Source organism: Pyxicephalus adspersus, chromosome 2 (genome assembly GCF_032062135.1).
Source record: "Pyxicephalus adspersus chromosome 2, UCB_Pads_2.0, whole genome shotgun sequence".
NCBI lineage: Eukaryota > Metazoa > Chordata > Amphibia > Anura > Pyxicephalidae > Pyxicephalus > Pyxicephalus adspersus.
This window is the reverse complement of record NC_092859.1, coordinates 54,662,585-54,684,917: the sequence shown is the minus strand read 5'-3', so window position 1 is coordinate 54,684,917 and position 22,333 is coordinate 54,662,585. Positions and strand designations below refer to the sequence as shown.

The following is a 22,333-nucleotide window of genomic DNA, read 5'->3' as shown; positions in this document are numbered from 1 at the left end:
TAGCAAAAGGTATCCCTGGTTCAGTATTTAACACCACATATATTTTGGAGATAAGACTGGTCCTCCCGCACAAATCCTTGTGAAAAAGGCCATATTATAAAAGGTTAAATTGTTAGTAATGGACTGGGCATAGCATCTTATTTGGAGATAGGCATAAAACAGTTGAGTGGGATCTCAAATTTCTCCTGTTAATCTGAAAACATCAGAAGCTGCCAAGGTGCATGGATGCACCAGTTGACCAAAGTGAAAGAGACCTCTGAATCACCATGGCCCAATCATATGAGTGTGCAGGCTATGAGAGAATTGGGGGTTATAAAGAAAATATGTAATTAACAAGACCAGTGCTGTAAGCCTAAACTTATCTTTGTATCGGAGCCAGACTTGCTTAGTGAACTACATGGGGACAAGTAAGATTCCCCCAACTGCCTTTCTTACTGGAATTTCATAACTAGGAATTGGGGTGTATGGAAGCCTTCCATAGTTTTACAATCTCTGTCCAGTGATTGAAGGACGACAAGGTGAACCAAGCGGCCCAATGACATGGGTGGGTTGCTGTAGTATTTTAGGATATCAGGAACACCTAGTCCTTAATTGTCTGCCTGGTTGTCCCCAGCTTGATGTTAGGCCAAGAAGCCTACTTGCTCTTTAGAGATGATGTCGGGCAAGAAAGTCACAATCGCAAAGCCAGGATTCAATAAATATTTTTAAATCTGAATTGAGGAGGGCTATAGGGTGATGGTTAAAGGGATTTGAAGGGTCCTTTCACAGTTTAGGGAAAACTGATATATAGGTGTGCAATCTATTGAGCGATCAAGATTTGGTGACCATTAACCCTAAAACTACAGAATTCAGACTACAGTGTGAAATGTCATCTAAATACTGATTTGGTGAATTTGAAGGGCAAAATATAAGAAAAAGGAAACTAGAGCAAATTTATAAAGTGAACCTGGCAGGGAAAACAAATAAAATGAGCGAAAATAGGATTGACTGTAAACTCAGTCATTTTGGTCCTTTGTTGTGATAGCCAGCCTCATTGGCCAGCATCACAAAGTGGGGGTGGTGTGAGGCCAAGCTCAATCATAAAAGGAAATTCAGGGTTTGCATCTAAGTACAACTGCCTATTTCTCGGTTTACTGATTGGTGTGACATATTTGCCAAAAATTAACATAAATTGAATTTTTCAAATAAGTGACAGGTGTATTTTAAAAGACATGCACAATGTTTTTGTTCATATGTTATGTTCAGGGTTTAACCAAAAAATTATTGACTGCTTTATTTTCTAAGCATTTTAAGATTTTTTAAATCTGAAATATAGCATATGAACATACAATTTCAGGGCAGCATCTAAAGTGTTGGGCTATTTTTCACATTTTTGTCTGGATATGTTTAACTGCTCTGCAGAAAAGATTATTTGTAAGCACCAGTTACTTTTAATGAAAATACCTGATCAAGGCAGTGGTTACGTAAATACTCCATTGCCTGAAGAATGCTCTTAGGAATAGGAAAGCCTGTTCTCTGCACATTTAGCAAGAGTGGAACACCAAACACGTTCTTATCTTTATAGTCTGGAACCCTTATTTTACGAATGAAGTTTGGAACATTCCTATAAAACAATTAAGAAATTAGTATGTTTTGAAAATAACATCATATGTAGTAAAATAAACATTGTAAAAATACAAAATAAAAGATTGCACAAAATAAGAATGCATATTCCAATTCATACATTTAGGATGTCTTAGATTTTTCAGGTTTGGGAATAAAAAAAAACATCTGACCTAAACTACCATTATAATATAAAAAAAAACTCTTTTTAAATCTTTTCATTTAAATAATACCTGATTATCCTCTTATCAAGTTCCTTGTTTAGGCACTTCCTGTTTTTGAAATCCTTGCATTCTACATGACTACTCCTAAAGACGACCTGGAGCTTCCAAATGCTCATCCGCAAATCCACAATGCTCATGCTTTATCTAAGCTATTTAAACCAGACATGGTACATAAAAAACTGTTAACTTCTAGTTAGTGCTTAAAAGTACATTTAAAAGTCCACACTAAATTGTTTATTCTGAATAATGAAGGTTTTCATTTAAAGCAGTAAGTTATTTCTGCCTAAATAAATCCTAATGTAAGATTTAAAGAGATCTGTTGTCAGACTTTTCATTTCATCCAAAATATTCCTATGAAATTATATGAGCATGTAACTTATTTTAGTCATTGCTTTTTAACCTGTAAAAACTTAATTGTGCAGACAAGCAACAACCTTAAAACAGTTTCTGGAAGTGGTCATATTGGATATGATGTGAACAATCCTAGCAGACTAAGAGCTGTCATTCAAGTCATGCCCTATTGCATTTCGATTTGCTCTTTCACTGGCATCTGCATAAAAAAAATTTATAGATAAGTGAGGGAAGGGTTTAAGGATATTGGCCAGCACAAAGTAACTGAACACTCCTCTGATAGGAAGAGGGCTATGACAAGCAAGCAGAGAGAGAGGGTATGCTAGGGTACTGATTAGTTAATTTTTTTTGAACAGTTTAAAGGCACATAAAGGCATGTAGGTAGATAAAAATGATGGAAAGAAAAAATTTTTTGCAAGTAGGTAGTCAAAATACTCAAATTTGCCATGACTGTTCCTGAATTTTTTGTTGGTAACATGGTAAAGCAGTCTATAGGGCATGGCCTGGTCATAGGTCTTAAAGTGCTCCTACTGCTTCCTCAATAAACTCATCCGCTAGGCATCCACACATTCATCTTCAACCAAGCCCTGTTAGGGGAGAGTGTGTGTCCCTTACTAATAGCCACACATCCCTGATTAGATTGCATATGTTCCCTGAAGTGCCAATTTTGCCAAGTACAGGCTGTAAAACATTGTACCTGTGTCAAACATCTTTAAGACAGTACTAGTCCACCAGGGACAGGGAGGGATCCACAGCATGTGTGATTTTGATGAATGGCTGCCAATGGCAGCCTTTCACTTAGTGATTTGCAACAAACTTGCAGTCTGGTCACTAATAGAAAGAAGATGAGGAGATGCATTTCTCTGGCCTGTAGAAGACTGATGACTTCTTAACCTATTGACTAGAGGGTGTTTTTTTTTTGTTTTTTTTAATACTGTTGCTTTATATTGTGTTATGTTAGTATCATATTCACAAACCATCTAGGGTTACTAAAATATCTTTTTAACATGAATATATATATGCTAGGAGGTTCACTTGAAGTGATTCGCCCAAGTGTGAGCTAATTTCTTAACGTAAAAGGAAAGTCCTCTTTGAGAGTTTATAAACCTGGTACAAATTTTTCTACTTTTGTGTGACAACCACAAAAAGACAGGATCCTCCCTTTACCTCCTGCTCAGCGACAACAATCACCATGATGAGAAATGGAGGTGGCTCTCTCCCACAGGCACACAAACAGCACAGCAAAACAGCTACTAACTATTGGTAATTATTTTACTAAAAGATCTGTGCAAATGCCTCAGCAAGATAAATCATGAACACTATTTTATGTATTTACACAGACTTCAAAGAATTTTCCTAAACATCAACTGAAATATAGGTTGAGGTTCAGTCAGAGCAGATGTGTCACCCAGAATTCCCATGAACTCACCAGTTCCATCCTTGTTTGTTGGAAGGGGAATATTTATCCATCAGTGCTGTGAGCTTTAACAAAGACAGTTTCTGGATCTTGTTTAAGTGAGCTGCTGACTGTCTTTCAACTTGCATGGAAATATTTTCAGGCTCTGGACTTCCTCTGCAAATTTGAAGATTACAAATATCCTGAATTGCTTACTGTATTTGAAGCTACTTTGTATATTATATTTTTACGGAGTATTTATTAATGAAGATAGCAACTGGTCATAAGAAGCTTAACACTAAACAAAGCAGATACAAAAACTAAGTTACAAAATACTTTTTGTCTGGAAATGCACAGATCAAGAATTGCCAAAAATCACAAAGAAACCATACAAGAATCTACATATCTCAAAATTCCAGAGCTAGAGGTGCAGCATTCTACAAAGATTTTTAGCAATTAACACTCCTCCTAAAATCAGAATTAAAAAAAAATAGTCTGAAATATTCAATAGGGTAGGGGATCTAAAATAAAGAAATGGAGTTTAATATATAAACAAAGATCAATATTACAAAATAAATACACTTTAAAAATATAACCTTAGTTACCTAAGAAAATGGGCGTATTGTGAAGATATAGAGGAAAGAAAGAGGTTTAAGGCTCAGGGTTTTTGTGCAATAAGTCAAGTATATATTTTGTAGTTAATACATACAACAGTGGTACAAAGTAAATTTTTCAACATATATCCGATTGCCTGTTACCGTCACAGGGTTTGGATATTTTTCCTAGACATCCTCCCAAACAAAAAGAGAACCTGTAGCGATCACAAAATTCCCAACGCGATTATAGGCTTCCTCAGAGGTATGTGGTTTCAGAGGTTGTATGATTTATTCAGTTGAACTGCGGTCTAGGTAAGGGAATAGTAGAAGCAGTATTCAAGCTGCATGCGATTAGATCTGTTCAAGTATACAAGAAAAAATCTCCTTTCCTAGTGGATTAGATCAGATTGTGATATTGATAAAAGTGACCTTACATTTAGAATACCATGGATAGGGGTTTAGCTTAAGGTAAAGAGAACCTCAGGTAGGTCAAGTAGGTATTTGGCTACTCTCCCAAAAGGTGTATTTTTCCGGAAGCAAAAAATATATAGATGTCTGTTGTAACCAATCAATACACCATAAGTCCTGAATACAAACAGCCCCCTGGCTGCACGGATTTACCATTTAACCTCAAACATTATCAGCCCTCCTGGCTGTATCGATTGGTTACAACAGACATCTATATGGGAGTAGCCAAATACCTACTTGACGAGGTTCCTATAACCTTAAGCTAAACCCCTATGCATGGTATTCTAAATGTAAGATTACTTAAATCAATATTACAATCTGATCCAATCCACTAAGAAAAGAGATTTTTTCTCTTGGACTTGAACATATCTAATCACATGCAGCTTGAATACTGCTTCTACTATTCCCCTACCTAGATCGCAGTTCAACTAATCATACAACTCCTGGAACTACATACCCCTGTGGAAGCCTATAATTGGCAAAATGTGTCAGGAATTGTGTGAATGCTTGTTTTCAATATTTTATTGTATGATGTTTAGGAAAATTATGTCTAGGAAAAAGATCCAAACCCTGTGACGGTAACAGGCAATCAAAAATATGGTGAAAAAATTACTTTGTACCATGATTGTATGTATTAGTTACAAAATACATACTTATATATATTTGACTTTTTGCACAAAAACCCTGAGCTTTAAACCTCTTTCTTTCCTCTATATCTACATATTACGTCCTAAAACAAATAATAAAGAGGTGGCTTCACAAAACTTACTCTAAGCAAAGATAAGGGCCAACACCCATCAACAAGGTACCTAAGAAAATGTTTAGCAACATTACTTCACAGCAAAAGAAAAATTCATTTACAACTAACCTGCCACAGTTGATTAGGGGTGTTTCATTTTCCAAAATTGTTACATATGGAAGATCTAGACCATTGCAGTCTGTGTGCAGTTTACAAACGTCAATATCTGAATGGTCTTTTAGTTTTGATTTAAAATCTTCTTTCACTTGAAGATGAACAGTTTTAGGTGAGGATGGACATGATGACATTGAATAATTAAAATCTGAGTCCCTGTCATCTGAGAATTTTTCTGACCAAGAACTGACCAGTTTGCGGAGTCCATTGACATCCTTAAGTACACCATCTAGTTCAGAAAATACATCATCTTCACTTTGGAGGGAAAGATTGGGCACATTATCATAGAAGCTTAATCGATTGTCAAGTGATGAGCGTGGAGCTTGATTAGACCTTATTCGCTTACTATTTAAGTCATGAAAGGTTCCAGTTTTGCAGTTTACAGAAGTGTTGTGTACAGTTGATAAAATGCTGTTTGTAGTAATTGTTTTAGGAAATGTCCCAGGCTTGTGGCCTTGTGGTGTATAAAAAAGCCGACACCCATGCAAATTTCTTCCATTTCTAATGTTTTGCTCAGGATTCTCATCCCATAAATGTTTAGTGGGTTCAGTATATTCTTCATGTACTCCGCCTTTCTTTGTATGACTTCGAACTCTAATAACAGGACTTGGGGTACTCATGGCACTGCTGTTTTCAGATGGACTACTACTGCTGCATGTTTGGGAAAAGCTAGAAAAAGCAGTTTTTGTTTGATTTTCTGGAATGTTTGAAACTTTTATATAGTTGAGACTGTGCAATTTCCTATTGTCAGGATCATCTAGAAGAACTGGACTACTTATAGTAGGTTTGACCTTTGGATGCTGAGTTCTTTTAGCAACAGAGTTTCTAAGCCGAAACTTTTCCATTTTCCTGAGCAAACTATCTTTCTTGCTAGAAGGCCTATCAACCAACTTTTCATTTGTTAGGTTTAGCATTTCACTTTGGTCTACTTTCATTTCTGTGGAAGGGGAACCAGTAAAAGTTGAACCTAGATCAAGAGGTTTTACAGATGAAGCTATTGAGGAGTATCTGCTTGTTTCTAGATCATTATATTTAGTGAGCAAGCAGTAATTTTCATTCTCACTACTGCTGGAGCTGTGCAATGAAGAGGCTTCATTTTTTTCCTCTTGATCCAAAGCATCCATTACCGAGATCTTTTCAATACTTCTGTAAAGGGTAGATGCTTTTTCACATAAAGCAAGGTCAAAATCATCAAGGCGGGACCAGCGTTTGCTTTGCCTTTGGTAAGACCATTTACTGCTAATAGCACAGGGTTCATCGTCTTCTGACTCATCACTCTTAAAAAATAAAATGTAATGGTTTAATAAAACATGGCAACTTACAGTGCTATTATTTGATCAATTTTATACCTCACCACTACCAAAGTATTATTTTAAAATAAGAAGTCTATTTATTAAAGCACACACAAATCTTTAATAAAAAAATTGTTTAAACCAATATAGTTTTCTTCTATCTGCCTTTTTAAATTAAACTAAAGGGTTCTTAGGAAGATATAAATATATCTAAATGTATTTACCAGTCTGAATAACTAATTCCATACAAATAAATGGTTTTTCTGTGTTTCTAAGAACCAAGTGTGAACAAGCAGGTTTATTTAACTACCAATTGCAATGTTTTAGATTTAAATAATGTGGGGTACAATAAACCTTTGATAATGTATGTATGCTTGTTTGATATTGTACATTTGTATGATCAGGCCTTTCCTTTAGGCTCTGCAGCAGAGGTTTTCTTTTTGTATTGTTATACTTTTACCATTTTACTACCTTTTGACTGTAGCTTTACTATTTGTAATTTTCTAAATATGTACTATACAATTTTGGATTATTACATATAAAAAAACTATTAGGCCTGCCAGCCAGCACTTGGTGATTTGACACTGCTTATCTATTGTTTGTTTGGAGTTCCACTTAAATGCACATACCTTGGACATAAGTCACTAAGGGATAGCACATGCGCTGCGGAAAAGCCACTATGTATGTAAATTTGTTCCTATAAAGAATTTTTTTTGTGTAGGTTTTTTTTTTCAAATTTCACCTCATCTCCTTTACTTAAATAAGATGATCATTTGAGGCCAATTTTCCTGGATGTGCACTTTTTGAAGTGGTAATAAAAATGAAGGATGAATAACACTTTGCTGTAATTTTATAATGAACCAGTTTTTCTATGGTAATACCTGTAGGGCTGAAACTGTGCTGTAGGTAAACCAATTTAGATGATTTTTTAGGGTTTCATCTAAAACTTGATAAGCATAAAATAAGTAAAAATGAATATACTTAAGACTTAGTCTATGCAGACTGTTTTCCCCACATTTAAATGCAGCATTTAAACTTCCATGTTTAAAATTCACTAACATTGCAATGAGCTAGCCCACACCAGTGCTTTGTGAACACATTTTTAAACATTAAAGAGAATGATTTTGATGCGTTTTACATGAATTTTACATTTCTTAACTTCTTGTGAACACTTTTAACTTATAAACACATATAACCGCTTCCACTGAAATCGATGGGGGCTCTTGCAAACGTTTACAAGCATTTAAAAATACTTCTATTGGCATTTTAAATGTCTGCTTTAAAACACCTAGGAGCTCTTACAAACACTCATAAAAGCATTATGGGCTTTTTAAGCAATTTCAGGCTTGCTTTAAAACACTTAAATGCTTGTATAAACCTAAACACATTCAAAAGAGGTGCTGATAAGCCTAATAGGTATATTTTTCTTTGGGGAAAATGTTTTATATACACCCTAATTTTCCCTGTGTTACAATATATAATAAAGTATGCAGGGGAAAATGTAAAACACAAAAACAAAACAAACGTACTGCTTTGTGATGATAAATTTCCACTTTCATAGCTGCACACCTGTTCAGGGTGTTCAGACGTCTGGAAAAAAAAAAAAATCTTGTTGGTAACACAGTTTTAAAAAAAGTATATAGAAATTATATGTTCTACTGATTCGCTAATCCAGACAAGTCTAGCAACCACATGGATGGTTGAGGTTTGCAATGTTTGATGTAGTAGATGTCTAATGGTGTACTTATTTTAAGCATTAAAACAATCTCAGGCCACTAGAACATAAAATCATCTGAGCTAGCCAAGCTACCTAAAAACAGAATGAACAGCTCTACTCCTGATTAGCTAGAATCATAAGTTACAATAAATGAATACAACATAAAAAAAGGCAAGGAAAACAAAACCAGAAAGCTGGGGACAAAGTCATCAATAAAGAAAAGTGACCAATGGATTATGCATTGCATCTTGATAGACAGTAACAGTTTTGACTGACTAAATGTAAGTATGCAGCTTTTGTCTTTAGTGAAAACTTAGAAGTTTATTTTTCTAAAAAAGCAACTTGCCTGAGCAGAGATTCCATTGAATCCCGATCAAGGAATTCATGATCATTCTTCACAACATCGATATTAATAGGAAACAGCAAATCTGCAATAAAATGAATGAAATCAATGGAAACTATGAACTGCAAACTTTCACAAAAAAAGCAAAATTCTTATAATTGGTGGTAGCAGGCATTTAAAAATTGATTTGGATCTTATTTACTTATAAGTACGTATCAAATATACTAAAGCAAAAGTACAGTATACCAGTTTTGATATTATACATGTGACTTATCCCATTCCTCGTGATAGGAGTTATGAGGCTTCCTCTAGACCAGAGGTTGGCAAACTCCGGCCTTTAGGCCAGATACGGCATAGCCAGTAGTCTGTTCCAGCCTAGCGCCCTCCTAGTTTTTTAATGGTCGATCCGGCCTAATCCCGACCAGCAGTCTGCATTGCATTGCGGAGAAGAGGGATTTTCCTTAAGAGGCGTTCCTGGTGGGGAGAGAATCCCTCGCTGATAGGGAATCCGTGTCCCACGTGTTCCTGGCTGCTTACACGTAGGACACAGGACTAGATTCAAAAGCAGTAACAGCCAGGAAAAAAGAAATAAAGTTTAAAAGCAAGTTATATCAACTCATGATGCATAATTTATCAGATGAATAATGTTACTACACAGTATTTATATAGCACCATCATATTACGCAGCACTGTACAAAGTTAATAGTCATGTCACCAACTATCCCTCAAAGGGGCTCACAATCTAACGTCCCTATCATAGTCATATGTCATTATCTGCAGTCTAAGGTTAATTTTTTGGGGGAAGCCAAATAACTTAACTGCATGTTTTTGGAATGTGGGAGGAAACTAAAGTACCTAGAGGAAACCCACGCAGATATGGGAAGAACCTGCAAACTCCATGCAGATAGTGCCCTGGCCGAGATTCAAACCTGGGACCCAGCGCTGCAAAGGCCAGAGTGCTAACCCCTGAGCCATTGATCCTGGGATAATGAGCCATGATAAACATACATTTAAATAACTAAGAATATTATCATATGAATTTGAATAATTTGATCATGATCACAGTGAATTTTTTTAAAAGAAACATTTTCTTTTAAACAAAATTAATATTTTCTAGTCATTAAGTATATTATTATTATTAAACAGGATTTATATAGCGCCAACATATTACGCAGCGCTGTACAATAAATAGGGATTGCAAATGACAGACTAATACAGACAGTGATACAGGAGGAGAGGACCCTGCCCAAAAAAAAAGCACCCCCCCCTAATTTTTGATAACCTAGGCAATCAAGAGTGAATGGTAGTGCAAAGCCTCCTGGGATGCCTACGTCACGCATTCTGGGAGGCTCTTGGGTGCCCGAGAATCTTTTTGTTAAAAGGGGAAAAAATTGCTGATCCCACGCGCATGAGCAGTGAGATCAGCAAGTTTTTTTTCCAACCTATGTCACACAATCTCACTGTACAGTCCTCCCTACAATACGGTTATTACAAATTTTATCCTAAGTTGGAATTTCTGACTCCAGTCGGATTTCTAAACTGACCCCAGCAGATTTAATTTGTTCCATTCTGCTCACCCCTTAGTGACAGATGTATTTACAGTTGTTAATGATTTATGAGGAATGTTTTCCTCAGCAGTTACATATAAAGTATGACTATATTCAAATACAAAAGGTGGTGGCTGTTGTAGTTTTTGTTAAGGCCAAGTGAATTTTCTGAGAACCCCCAGGGTGACATTGCTCCCTCACAAATAAAGTGTCATGAGTAAGCATTGTCCCGCTAGGATCAGAAAACCATATTTTAGGTCTGACTCTACATCAGAAGGCCCAGCTTTTATCAATAATTTGTTGCCTCTCAGCCAAACCTAAAAACTAGGCTCAGACTTTGAGGACATTCATCACAACCCCTAATGAGCTAGTCATGATTTCTGCATAAATAATGTAATTGCTTATAATATTGAAGCAGCATATCCCTTTTGTATTTTGGGGGAACAATTTGTTTTGTAAGTACTGTCCTGCACATTTCCTTTTTATTTACTCTGAAAACAAAAGTTGGCAAAATGTTTTTTCTATTTTTACAAGTGCAGGTTTTATTCCGACTCATACCACTCAAATCAGACTAAATTATTTTAATATGTGGAGTAATTAACGCAATGTTAAAATGCTAAAAACAAAATGAAAAACAGTTTACATTTAAATAATCTGAGCTTTAGCAACACAGAGGTGATTTTGCTGGAGAGATTAGCGAAGGTGAGGGAGGATATCCTAGCTGCATGGGGTATACTAAACCTACTGAACATGTAATCTCATGTTCCACAAAAGATTAATACAGTAAAATACTGTAAATTAAATGGTTATAAATATTTTCCTGGAACTGTAGATCACTGCAGCACGCTCCTATCTTTACACACTTTATATTAGTCAGCCGGTAGAACAAAATTTTACTTAACTTTTAGCATTATAGCCAAAATAACCTGATCCATACAATTACCTTCATATAACTGTGCATACTGAGGAAATCCTGCAGCTCGCAGCCAGTCACAGGCTTCTTTAGCTTCAATCTCTAAAAGCAAAAAATAAAAAACACAGGTACGTAAAACACACTTTGATTATACATAATATATGAATTACACCATTATGTGGCAGTGTACACGTATTGAATTCTCACTATGAGCCTATCACTATGAAATAAATAAAGCTCTCCAAGGCTGGGGAGGATACACTTTCATCACTGAACCTGTGTGATCCTGCAAACCTACAATAGATTTCTTTAAAAGTAATTTTATATTTTATAGCAAATATTTTCAATCCTGGACCAGATTCGTTTCAGATTTGCTGGATCACCCAGGTACACTGATGAAAGCATATTCTCCAGCCTTGGAGAGCATTAATAATTCAAGCCCAATATGTCAAGCTACTTCTGTGCCTTACTAGAATGACAAGGTGGCATGTATGACCAACATTAAGATGCTCGAAAGAAATGGCAACGCAATTAGAAACTTTTAACATTAAGCATTACCTTTCAATCTCAGCATAGTAAATGTACAGAGAGTTGGGCAAAATGCATGTGAGTTTGTAAAAAATTATTGTGAATTCTTTGAATATACAATTAGGAAGCTCTAGATTTCTAAGATTCTTTTACACACAGAAGTCTATTTTAAAATGTATTCGCACAAGAATAATATAATTTTTACCCAGGATTCACAGATTTTCCCAACAGAATCCAATAAAAAAAATTTATCAATTCTTAATGAAAGCTTTGTAATTCTTCTATCCCATTGTACAGTAATTACTATAGATAACTTTTCATTTTAAATTTTTTGTCCCTTTTTAATTTTTGTCAGGGTAAGAATCTCTACAAATTTCTTCTCATTAGAATAGGGAAATCTCTTGTTGGGAACAGACCATAAAAAGATGCTCACAAATGATTGCCTTCCTGCATGCTACATTCACAATTTATTACAGGCTAATATTAAAATAAGTTTTATCCCCTTCTTACTCACTGAAATAAAATAAAAACATTTCGAGTCACACTAAGCCAAACGTGCGGCTATAGAGACAAACTAAACATACATAATGATTACATTTTGTAAACTGTTTACATTAAATTTGTCATAAACCTGGAACATACAATGAAACATGATTAAAAAAGGCCCGTCTGCTGCCAATTGGTCTATAATTTATAGTTATAAATACCACTGTTTACATTATTGGAGCTAAGATTAGGTTTCACAGAGGCCTTAATATATAGTGATACCAGAGATAGTGACATCAGGGTGAAGGTTTCCCGTGAGATACTATGGGAAAATATAGAAAGTTGACTTGTTTTAGAGCACAATACAGTAATAATACCAGACATAGGAAGCCCAAACAGTCCCTATAATTGTATGAGTTACAACTAGCCATTTTTTGAAACAAACTAGTGTATGAAGAAAAAATTCTATGGATGAAACATTTTAAGAAACACTTTATTATTGTCCTGCTGGTTAGGATATCTGTCAACATATCCCAAAACTGTGGTATACATTTAGTGAGAAATAGACGGTGTAATCATTATCACAAAACTCAATATAGCCAGAATAATCTTTTTGTGGATCATGAACGCCTTATGAATTGTGGATATGATCTATCAAATCATTGAATCATGTGTAGTGGTCAAAAAAATGCTGTGGTACCTTTCCAAAAAGAAAATGGCCTTGCATCATCTTAATCTAGTTAAAGATGATCTTTCAATACATTTTGGTGTATGTATTTTTATTTAACATCTTTAAGATCCTATTCCTAAATGGAGGGTGTGTATTTTAGATTATTTTGGATTGTGGTGCTGTTATTACTAACTAGTCCAACACAGTTGGACGTCTATTGCAAAGAGAGCATTTGCAAGGATTTTATCTTTGAAGTAGAGTTGTACTCCACACAACAAAAGTTTCTGCCTCCCAGTTGTAAACATATACTAAAACGTATGTATTGAAGGACATCATGTCTTGTGTTTTTTTTTTTAATGTATTCATTATATATTTTTTTTAAATTTTGATATACTTATGGTCTCTTCCAAATGTAATAGCTATATGATTTCTTAGGTCATGTTTGAGCCTCAGGGTCATCATAACCTCTGACTTATGTAGCTTAGCAGGAGATGGCGTTTAAAGTAATAAAAAAATGCAAATATCAGAACTAGGAGTTATTGTACATAGGATTTATTCTCTGGGCATTAGCTGTTATTCAGAAATATTTAGACAATGCATGCATGTGATAGAAAATTTTGTTACAATTCCCTGTTAGCCAAATATCACATCACTCTTATACTGGCTTGCTGACCTTCAGGCAACAGATGTTGAGATTTAACTGCTCATTTTGCGGCAATTAATAAAACTGTAAAGGCAAAGCTTTTACATTCCCACAGGAGCAGGGTCAGACTCTAACCTTCCAGAATTACACTCACCAGATGCATGAACAATGTAAACAACTTTAGTAGGTTTTAGAGGCATAGAACAGCAGTAAAACCTAAATAGTGAAACACAAATTTCAAGATGTTTCAAATAGGCCTGAAAGGCCATCTGTTTCACAGGGGCCTGAAAGAGGGGAAAGAAAGGAACTGCAGACTCTCAAACCTTATTCTAAGAACATAAAACATCATTAACAAAAGTCCACAGCTGATACACGAAGGTTAGGAAATCACACTTATTAGTTTGGGTATGTAAGGTGTCTGCCAATGCTTTGACAAAAAGTTAGTGCTTTAATAGCATTTTAACAATAGAGTGCTAAGCAAGTTTAAATATGTCAAATAGTACCTGGTGGATAAATTTACAATCTTGCCACTGCTGTCACTGATTGCCAAAAACAAAATGGTATTATCGCTAAATTACATGTGCTAACCACAAATGCCCAAGTGTGGCCTAGTCGATTGGAATAAATGTGAATTGCAAACATACATATTTTAAAATGAAGAATGCACTTATAGGGGTATTCTACAAAGCTTTTTTTCTTAGTTCTTAGTTTGAACATGTTCTCTTTACACTACAGCTACAAATATGGAGTGGATGCCTGCTTCCAGCATTTTTAATTTATAGTAAATGCATTACTGTAGGTTTTTGGGATGAAACACACTGAATGTAGTGCAGCAGAATCCTTGTCCGTTAACACTACAATGCTGATTCTGGCTTTGTAGGACAGTGGTAATAAGGAATATTAGCAAAATAGTTTGGTATTCCTGGATAAAAATAGGTGATCTGTTCAGTTATAATAATCCTTTACCAGCAAACAAAAAAAAAATTACTATGTTCTTCATTATTTTTCTCTTTAAGATTTAATACAGCATGCATCTATGGCACTCACACTGGTTGGTATGGAATGGGTAACAAGAAGGCACACAGCCACTAATTTATTCAGAGGTAAGCAAGGGATACACAAGTGTTTGCCACTAGTTGCCTGAAAATTCGGTAAAGGAGCACATCCTAAATTCCTCTAACGAGGACAGGATAATCTGGATTGGCTTGTGCAGAGGAATGCCTTTGCAGTTTTATGATTATTCAACATTTCAAGCCTATTTAACATTAGGTGGCTAGTTCTTAGTCCTGCACAAAAATGCAGCTCAGCTTAAACCTAACCAAAAAATGTAAAAATTTACACTCAATTTCTGTTCTGATAATCATTGTCACTAGAATAGAAAGTGTAGGGAAATCCAAAATTTACAGATTTCACTTGGATGTGAAAAAAGTGGTGTCTATAGGTGAGAAGTGATCTGAAAGTGAATGTGAAAGAAGATGTTGATGGAGCAAGTGATGAGGTTGAGACATTATGGGTGGAGTTAAATGAAGGGATGCATAATACACAGTTAATTATTGGAGTCTGCTATAGGCCCCCCCTGCTAGAAGAAATAAACAGAGAATCAACTACAAGCACAGATAGAAAGGTCTGCAAAAGCTGGCATAGTTTTAGTAATGGGAGATTTTAACTACCCTGACATTGACTGGAGTACTGGCACTCCAGGTACAGAAAGGGCAGAAATGTATGAATCTAACACAAGATCATTTAATGGTACAGTTTATAGAAGCCCTAACTACTAATGATACTGTACCAGACCTAGTTTTGTCTAATAATGCAGAGCCTATACCAAATGTGCATATAAAAGAGAATCTGGGTAGCAGTGATCATATTATGATTTAATTTATTGTAAGCTGTAAACAGCAAGCAAAAACAGGAAAGATGAAAACATTCATTCAATTTTAAGAGAGCAAATTATCCAATTATTACGGGCGGCTCTCTGTGACTTGGACTAGGAGAGAATATTGTCATCAATTCAGGGTTCTTCCCCAGGCCCTTTTAGCTGGGTGCACACCGGGCACTTTTCAGCACCCACCCGGCTGTTTTTGGGTGGTTACTAAAGAGTTTGGTATATATATATATATATATATATATATATATATATATATATATAAATAAATAAAGGTTTAACCCTATGAGGCTCGCAGCTAGTGTTAAAAAAGCCATAAACTTAAAAAAAAGGGCATTCCAAAAATATAAAAATGAAGGATCACCTTCATCATTTCAAAACTATAAAGAATATAACGGGAGATGTAAAAGGGAGACAAAATGTGCAAAACTTTAAAATGAAAGACTGCAAAGGAAAGTAAGTAAGGTAAACACCAACATTTTTTTAAATATTATTAATAGCAAAAAGAACAGATCTGAACATGTATGACCGTCAAAGGAAGTCTTTGGGTTGGTGATTAGGGATAAAGAAAAGGCAGATTTACTAAACACTTTTTTAGCTACACAAAGGAAAATAGCAGAGTCCACATTGCTAATAGCAATACCACAATGGCTCAAAATTGATATGATTGAGAAACAATTGGACAAAATTAGGGTTGACAAAGCACCAGGACCGGATGGATTATATCCACGTATCCTCAAAAGCTGAGCTTGGCGTAGGGCCAACGTGGTTCCTATCTTTAAAAAGGGAGCCATTACCAACTAACTAGAGACCGGTAGGTTTAACATCCATAGTTAAAAAAGGTTCTAGAGAGTTTGACAAAGAACCACATAGAGGAGTTTCTGCTAGAAAATAATATTATTAGTGATATTCAGCATGGATTGAATTTGTTGAGTTTGAAGTTGAATTTTGTTTGTAAGTCAGCACAGGTGCATTATTTTAATAAATGCAATTAGGACAGATGTTTGTCTCAACACACTATTAGGCAGCATGGTGTCAGTTACTGTTTAAAATCCTCACTGTGAGCTAATCACATAAAATGTGAAAATAAATAAAAAAAAAAACTTTATGGAGCCTAAACTTTAATTTTTGGAGCAAGCTGTGCTTTGATGCGCAAAAAGAAACAGCTGCAGAGTTTGTCTTGATCATTAAAGAGTTATAAGATGCTACAGATTACACTGGGGAACACATTTTTTGTTGAGTTAGATCTTAACCTTTTTTTTTACTAATTTTTGGGTGGTGTGAATCCAGAAATGACCCAAGTTTTTTGCTATCATATCCAGTTTTTGTCAAAAAACATACACATTTTACATACAATGAAAAAATAATGAAATAATAACTTGAATGTACTGTTTATTTAAATTTATTTTGTTCATACAAATGATTTATTGTTACACTATGACCTTTTTTTTTTTTTTTACAGTAAAACATTTGAAAGTTAGGGTAGGCGGTTAAGGTAAAACATTAGGACTATAGCTTTTCTTGGAGTGTTCAGTGTTAGGACAATCCTGCCGGATGCTCCAACAATAATCAGTCATATGTACATCCCATATACCCTGATACCGTCTTTCCATTTATTATTATTATTATACAGTATTTATATAGCACCATCATATTACGCAGCGCTGTACAAAGTCCATAGTCATGTCACTAACTGTCCCTCAAAGGAGCTCACAATCTAATGTCCCTACCATAGTCATATGTGATTAATGTACCAAGACTTATCTTGATCACTATGATTAAATTTGAAATATGCCAAATAGACTTTCTCTACAAATGTGCTGATGTTCCTTTGACTAGGAATGGTGACACTGCCACAGATATAATAAAAAAGGAATCAGTGCTAGGCACTTACGATGAGAAACAGCAGAGCCAGACATGATCTGAAAAAAATTCAATACGTGTTTAAGTGGAAAAATAAATTTTGCTTATTCCCTACGTAGAGCAGCGCATAACCTCTGACCACACTTTCTTCGGTTTAAATGAAAAGCCTGTACAAATCCAAGTCAACAAAAAATTTGTTCAAAATTGTTCCCCAGTGTTAGCTCAGCTATTAAAATCACCCACAACCTCAGCTGTGTTTAGCAAAAGATTTTGCAATTCATGAAAACCCCCCCTTCCCTCTTCAAGCTTCCATCCTGCACAGGAGGGAGCAGGGAAGCCCAGTTTGTATCTAGGAGTCGTCTGTATGTCGGATGTCCTTAACATGGGGACTACCTGTATTGAGAAATGTAAAAGTATGCACTTTGGGGCTAACAACAAGCATGCTTCATACTGTCTAGGGGAATACATTTGGGGGAAGTCAGAAATAGAAAAGAGTCTGAGGGTTCTGGTAGATCATAGACCTAGGCGATCGAGAATGAAGGGGACCGCAAAGCCTCCTCGGATACCTAGGTCACCTATCCTGGGAGGCTGTTGGGTGCTCATTCTGCGGATGCCCGAGCACCTTGCGCATGTACAGAAGGAGCCCTTTCATCAAAAGGGGGGAAAATGAAGCCAATCTCACACATGCACAGTGAGATTGGCAAGTTTTTTTCCCCAACTACGTCACCCAATCTCATGCCTGGGTCGGGTGACGTAGTAAGCAGAACCTGGAAAAAGAGAAGATGGCGGTGCCTGGAGCGTCTGCTTGAAGACGGATAGTGGGACAACGCGGGAGCCGATGGAAAAAACCTCCGATCTGATCGACTGTGCTGCGGGATTGAAGGTAAGGGGTTTTTTTTTTTTTGGCCAGTTTTTGGGTTTAGTTACTTTTTCATATTAGCCTGCAATACCAAGCTGCAAAATCTAAAGCTAGCAAAGTACTTTCTTGTATTAAAAGAGGAATAGACTGCAGAGATTAGGACATAATCCTGACCCTGTAAAAAGCATTGGTCAGACCACATCTGGAATATGCAGTCCAGTTTTTGGCACCAGTTCACAAAAAGGACATTGTGGAATTGGGAAAAGTGCAGAGAAGAGCAACTAAAGTAATAAAAGGAATGGAGGATTTTTTTATTATTGATTGATTATTGATCCCCAGTGATAACATAAAATTCAGACTTCTCATAGAAGGCTAGAGGACCACATTGGACTACAACAGTCCAATACATTACCATGTACATGTCACATGTATTGCTTTCCATTTGATACCGAAAGCGACCAGGCTCCAAATCCTCAGCCTCGATTTTCTTCAACATCCGAAGGCTCCGAGGATCACGATTGGATCCAGCACCCAGAAATCACTACCCTGCAGAGCAGATGAACCACAGGTACCAGAGGAGCCTAAATCATCAATACAAGTACCCAGTGCCTCCCCTATACACAGCCCTCTCATCCCTAATACCATGGAGGATTCCTGAGAATCTAGCTCCACTTCTTCTAAAGGAGTCGATTCCGGAGATTGAAAGGCCCATCTTAGAGCCTTACCTACAAGACAAGACCTTGTTAATAGTATAGGCAGGCTGGAAGCCATGCAACAATCCCTGCAACATGTTACCACCACTACCACATTGCATCAAGCTACATGCACTGATCTATCTTCTCAGATTGCCGAGCACAAAAGCATTATTGATTGCCATGATGCCCAAATTAATATGCTGTATTTGTGCCGGAACGTGCAACAGGCGTAACAATAAACATAATAAAGGAATACCTTATTCAGCGTCAAAATCTGACCTGCCTGCTCCATATTTGCGATGCTACTGGACATACCACAAGAAGTAGATATTTAAATTGATAGAATTCATAGAACCCTAGGCCCGCGCAGCAAAGACCCTCTGCGCCCCAGAGGCGTCATCTGCCGCATCCACTTTTATAGAACCAAAGAGGATATAATGAGAAAGGCCAGAGAAGCCAATGCCATTGAATATGCGGGTGCTCAAATCCAGCTACTTCCTGATTTGTCCAAGCATACGTTGGATCATCTTAGGGTCCTTAAAGCGTTGCTCACAGTTCTACGAGAAAGAAATATCCCTTATCGCAGGAGTTTTCCCATCTCATCATTCGCAAAGAGGGGAAACATATCTTCAGGGAAGCCTGAATAACCATCTGCCTTATCTCTCCTCAAATGCAGCTCAATCATGTCTCAGCCTCAGGCTCCTCCACGCCTACCTGTGTCCCACTCTTCGACCATGGCTGTTGCCTACTCCACTCAAAGACATCACCCAAGCTTTGCTTTGACTTCAGATACTCACCTGAATTCTCTGTAACCAAGCAATAATCACAGTGCCTTTGATGATTGACAACAGTAGTTACCTCAGTTCCTAGTCTATGTTTTCAATATGGTTCTCCAGCATACTCATCTGCCTTGATGACCTCTTGAGAGGGAAATGGTAAAAGTGTTCCTCACTGTCCTACAGGGGAAAGGTCGATCACTACTGATCCTCCTCTTACCTCTTATCACTGGCTTTGGGACTTCTTCTATCACCAAGGAAGTCAAGATCCAAATCTACAGTTATGGCTTTTTTTACCCCATGGTCAACCCTGCTCTAGATGCTCATCATGGTCTCTGACCTTCAAGCAACTACATGGACATGATGCTGCTATTAAGGAGACTCCAGACTCCTGCTCTATCCTGCTTCTCCGTAGGAGAAAATGATCACACATGATCACACACACCCCCCTAGTTATTTATTGTTGGATCTGGCCTAATTGAATTGTTGCGTTATCGCGAGTTCCCACACAGTAACCCCAAATACTATGCCTAAAGAGCAGAAACAACTTGCAGCTACCAGTCTCTGGAAAGTTGACCTCGAACGTCGTGTCTTCAACCCTGAATTGACTAACGAATTATTCTTCGTCCAACGTGGCAACAAAGCCCTGTGTTTAGTGTGCAACAACACCAACAGCACCTTCAAGCGGTCGAATCTCAAGGGGCATTTCCATGCCAAGCACGTGCAGACGTAGAGAGACTACACCACGGATGAGCGGAATACTGAGGCTGCTCGCTTGCAGTCACAGTTGGATCAACAGCTTCTGAGGCTGCTGAGCGTCGCACTCGTGCCTCCTATGAAGTGTCCTTGTTGATTGCGAAGAAAATGCATCCCTTCACTAATTTAAGGCACTGTAATAGATTGCATACTTGCTGCTGTTTACGTCCCGAGCAACACAACTCTTTCAAGGCAATCCCGCTGTCTGTCCACACTGTGACTTGAAGCATAGAGGACTTGACCTCTGATGTCCAGTCTTCAGTGTTTCCAAAGTTCAAAACTCTCGATTTATTCTCCATCTCCTTGGACGAGAGCTGTGATATCAAAGACACTGCGCAGCTGGCCATCTTTGTGCGTGCGTGGCATTACGCAAGACCTGATGAATGGAATGACAACTGGCCAAGATTTCCTCAATGCCCTCCTACCTGCTTTAGGTGGTTTTGACCTGTCGAAGCTCGTCTCGGTAACTACTGACAGTGCACCTGCCATGGTTGGATCTACCAAGGGACTTTCATTGAACACTGCTACTCTTTGGGCTGTGCGCAGGAGATAAGCAAGGTGCACTGCATTGTCCACCAGGAGACTGCCAAAGCAGTTGGCATGAAGGACATTATGTCTGTTTTAGTGAAGTTAGTGATTGCAGTGCTTGCTCATCCTCTCAACCACCGCATCTTTAAGCACATGTGCGAAGCTGCAGAGGCAGATTATGGCGATCTGCTTTACCACACTGAGGTTCACTGGTACAGTCGTGGAAACATCTTGAAGCACGTCTTTGCCCTCCGCCATGAGGTTGTTTCCTTGGTCAGTGAGAGGGGCCTCAAGAGCTTTCAAAAGTTCTCGGACGAGGTTTGGCTCCGTTGGTTCGGCTTCCTCACTGGTATCAGCTCTCACCTTAATGAACTTAACCTGAAGCATAAAGGATACGACGTGCTAATCACGAACATGGAAGCCCACGCGCGGGCATTTGAAGCAAAGCTGATTCTAAGGGAGAAACAGCTATATAAGGGCAACTACGTCCATTTCCCAGAACCTCGCCCATTGTGATGCAGCCCTTGTTGACACCAAAGAATGCACCAGTGTGCTGTCAACCCTGCAGAATGAATTCTCTTTGCGCTTCAGTGATGTGCGTTCTCATTCACAAGAGTTCATCGGCAATCCTTTTGACTTTCCCTATGACGACGCCCCATCTGATGTGCAATTGGAGTTGATTTACCTGCAGGTTTCGGACGTTCTCTTGTCCAAGTTTACTTCTTGCACAACTCTCATTGACTTCTACCGTCAGCTGCCACATGCTCAGTTTCCAAAGTTGTTAGCCCATGCCAAACAAGCGTGTGATCGCAATGTTTGGCAGCACTTGTTGGTGTGAGCAGCTGTTCCCCAAGATGAAGTTTTCTAAGAACAAGTTGCACTCTCAGGTCACTGTCAATCCCCTATGAACTCCTTATCATTAGCACCTGATATTGTATTTGTCTAAGAACATGCAACATCATGTTTCCCATTGATCGAACTGTATTTTTAAATTAAAAAAAACCTTTCCTTGGACACCTTGTTTCTTCTGGCCTAGTGTGCCTTCTTGACCTCCTATAATGGCCTAGTAGTCCAAAAAGTTTGCCGACCCCTGGTATAGGGACTTAGGGGTTGGACCTAGTTTACCCTAAATAGGCTTATACTCACACTCCTATTCAGTACTTATATGCGTGATATGTTTTTGTATGCTCATGTTGCTTTAGCTCACAGTGATACTGAATGTGTTGTGCTATGCTATAATATGTTTATAGGTTCACATTGATGGTAGGGCTTTGCTTGGTTC

The 22,333-nt window shown here is 37.4% G+C and overlaps 1 protein-coding gene across 1 annotated transcript in view; it reads right to left on the bottom strand.

The window, feature by feature from the left end:
• Window positions 1–22,333, bottom strand: part of LOC140322413 (rho GTPase-activating protein 7-like) — a 52,170-nt gene that overhangs the window by 9,954 nt on the left and 19,883 nt on the right. Inside the window, exons 2-7 of the mRNA XM_072398984.1 lie at window positions 11,393–11,464; window positions 8,906–8,987; window positions 8,372–8,432; window positions 5,506–6,827; window positions 3,607–3,750; window positions 1,444–1,603 (exon numbers count right to left, since the gene is read on the bottom strand). Of these exons, the coding sequence (XP_072255085.1) occupies window positions 1,444–1,603; window positions 3,607–3,750; window positions 5,506–6,827; window positions 8,372–8,432; window positions 8,906–8,987; window positions 11,393–11,464 (1,841 nt within the window). The remainder of the gene's footprint in view (window positions 1–1,443; window positions 1,604–3,606; window positions 3,751–5,505; window positions 6,828–8,371; window positions 8,433–8,905; window positions 8,988–11,392; window positions 11,465–22,333) is intronic.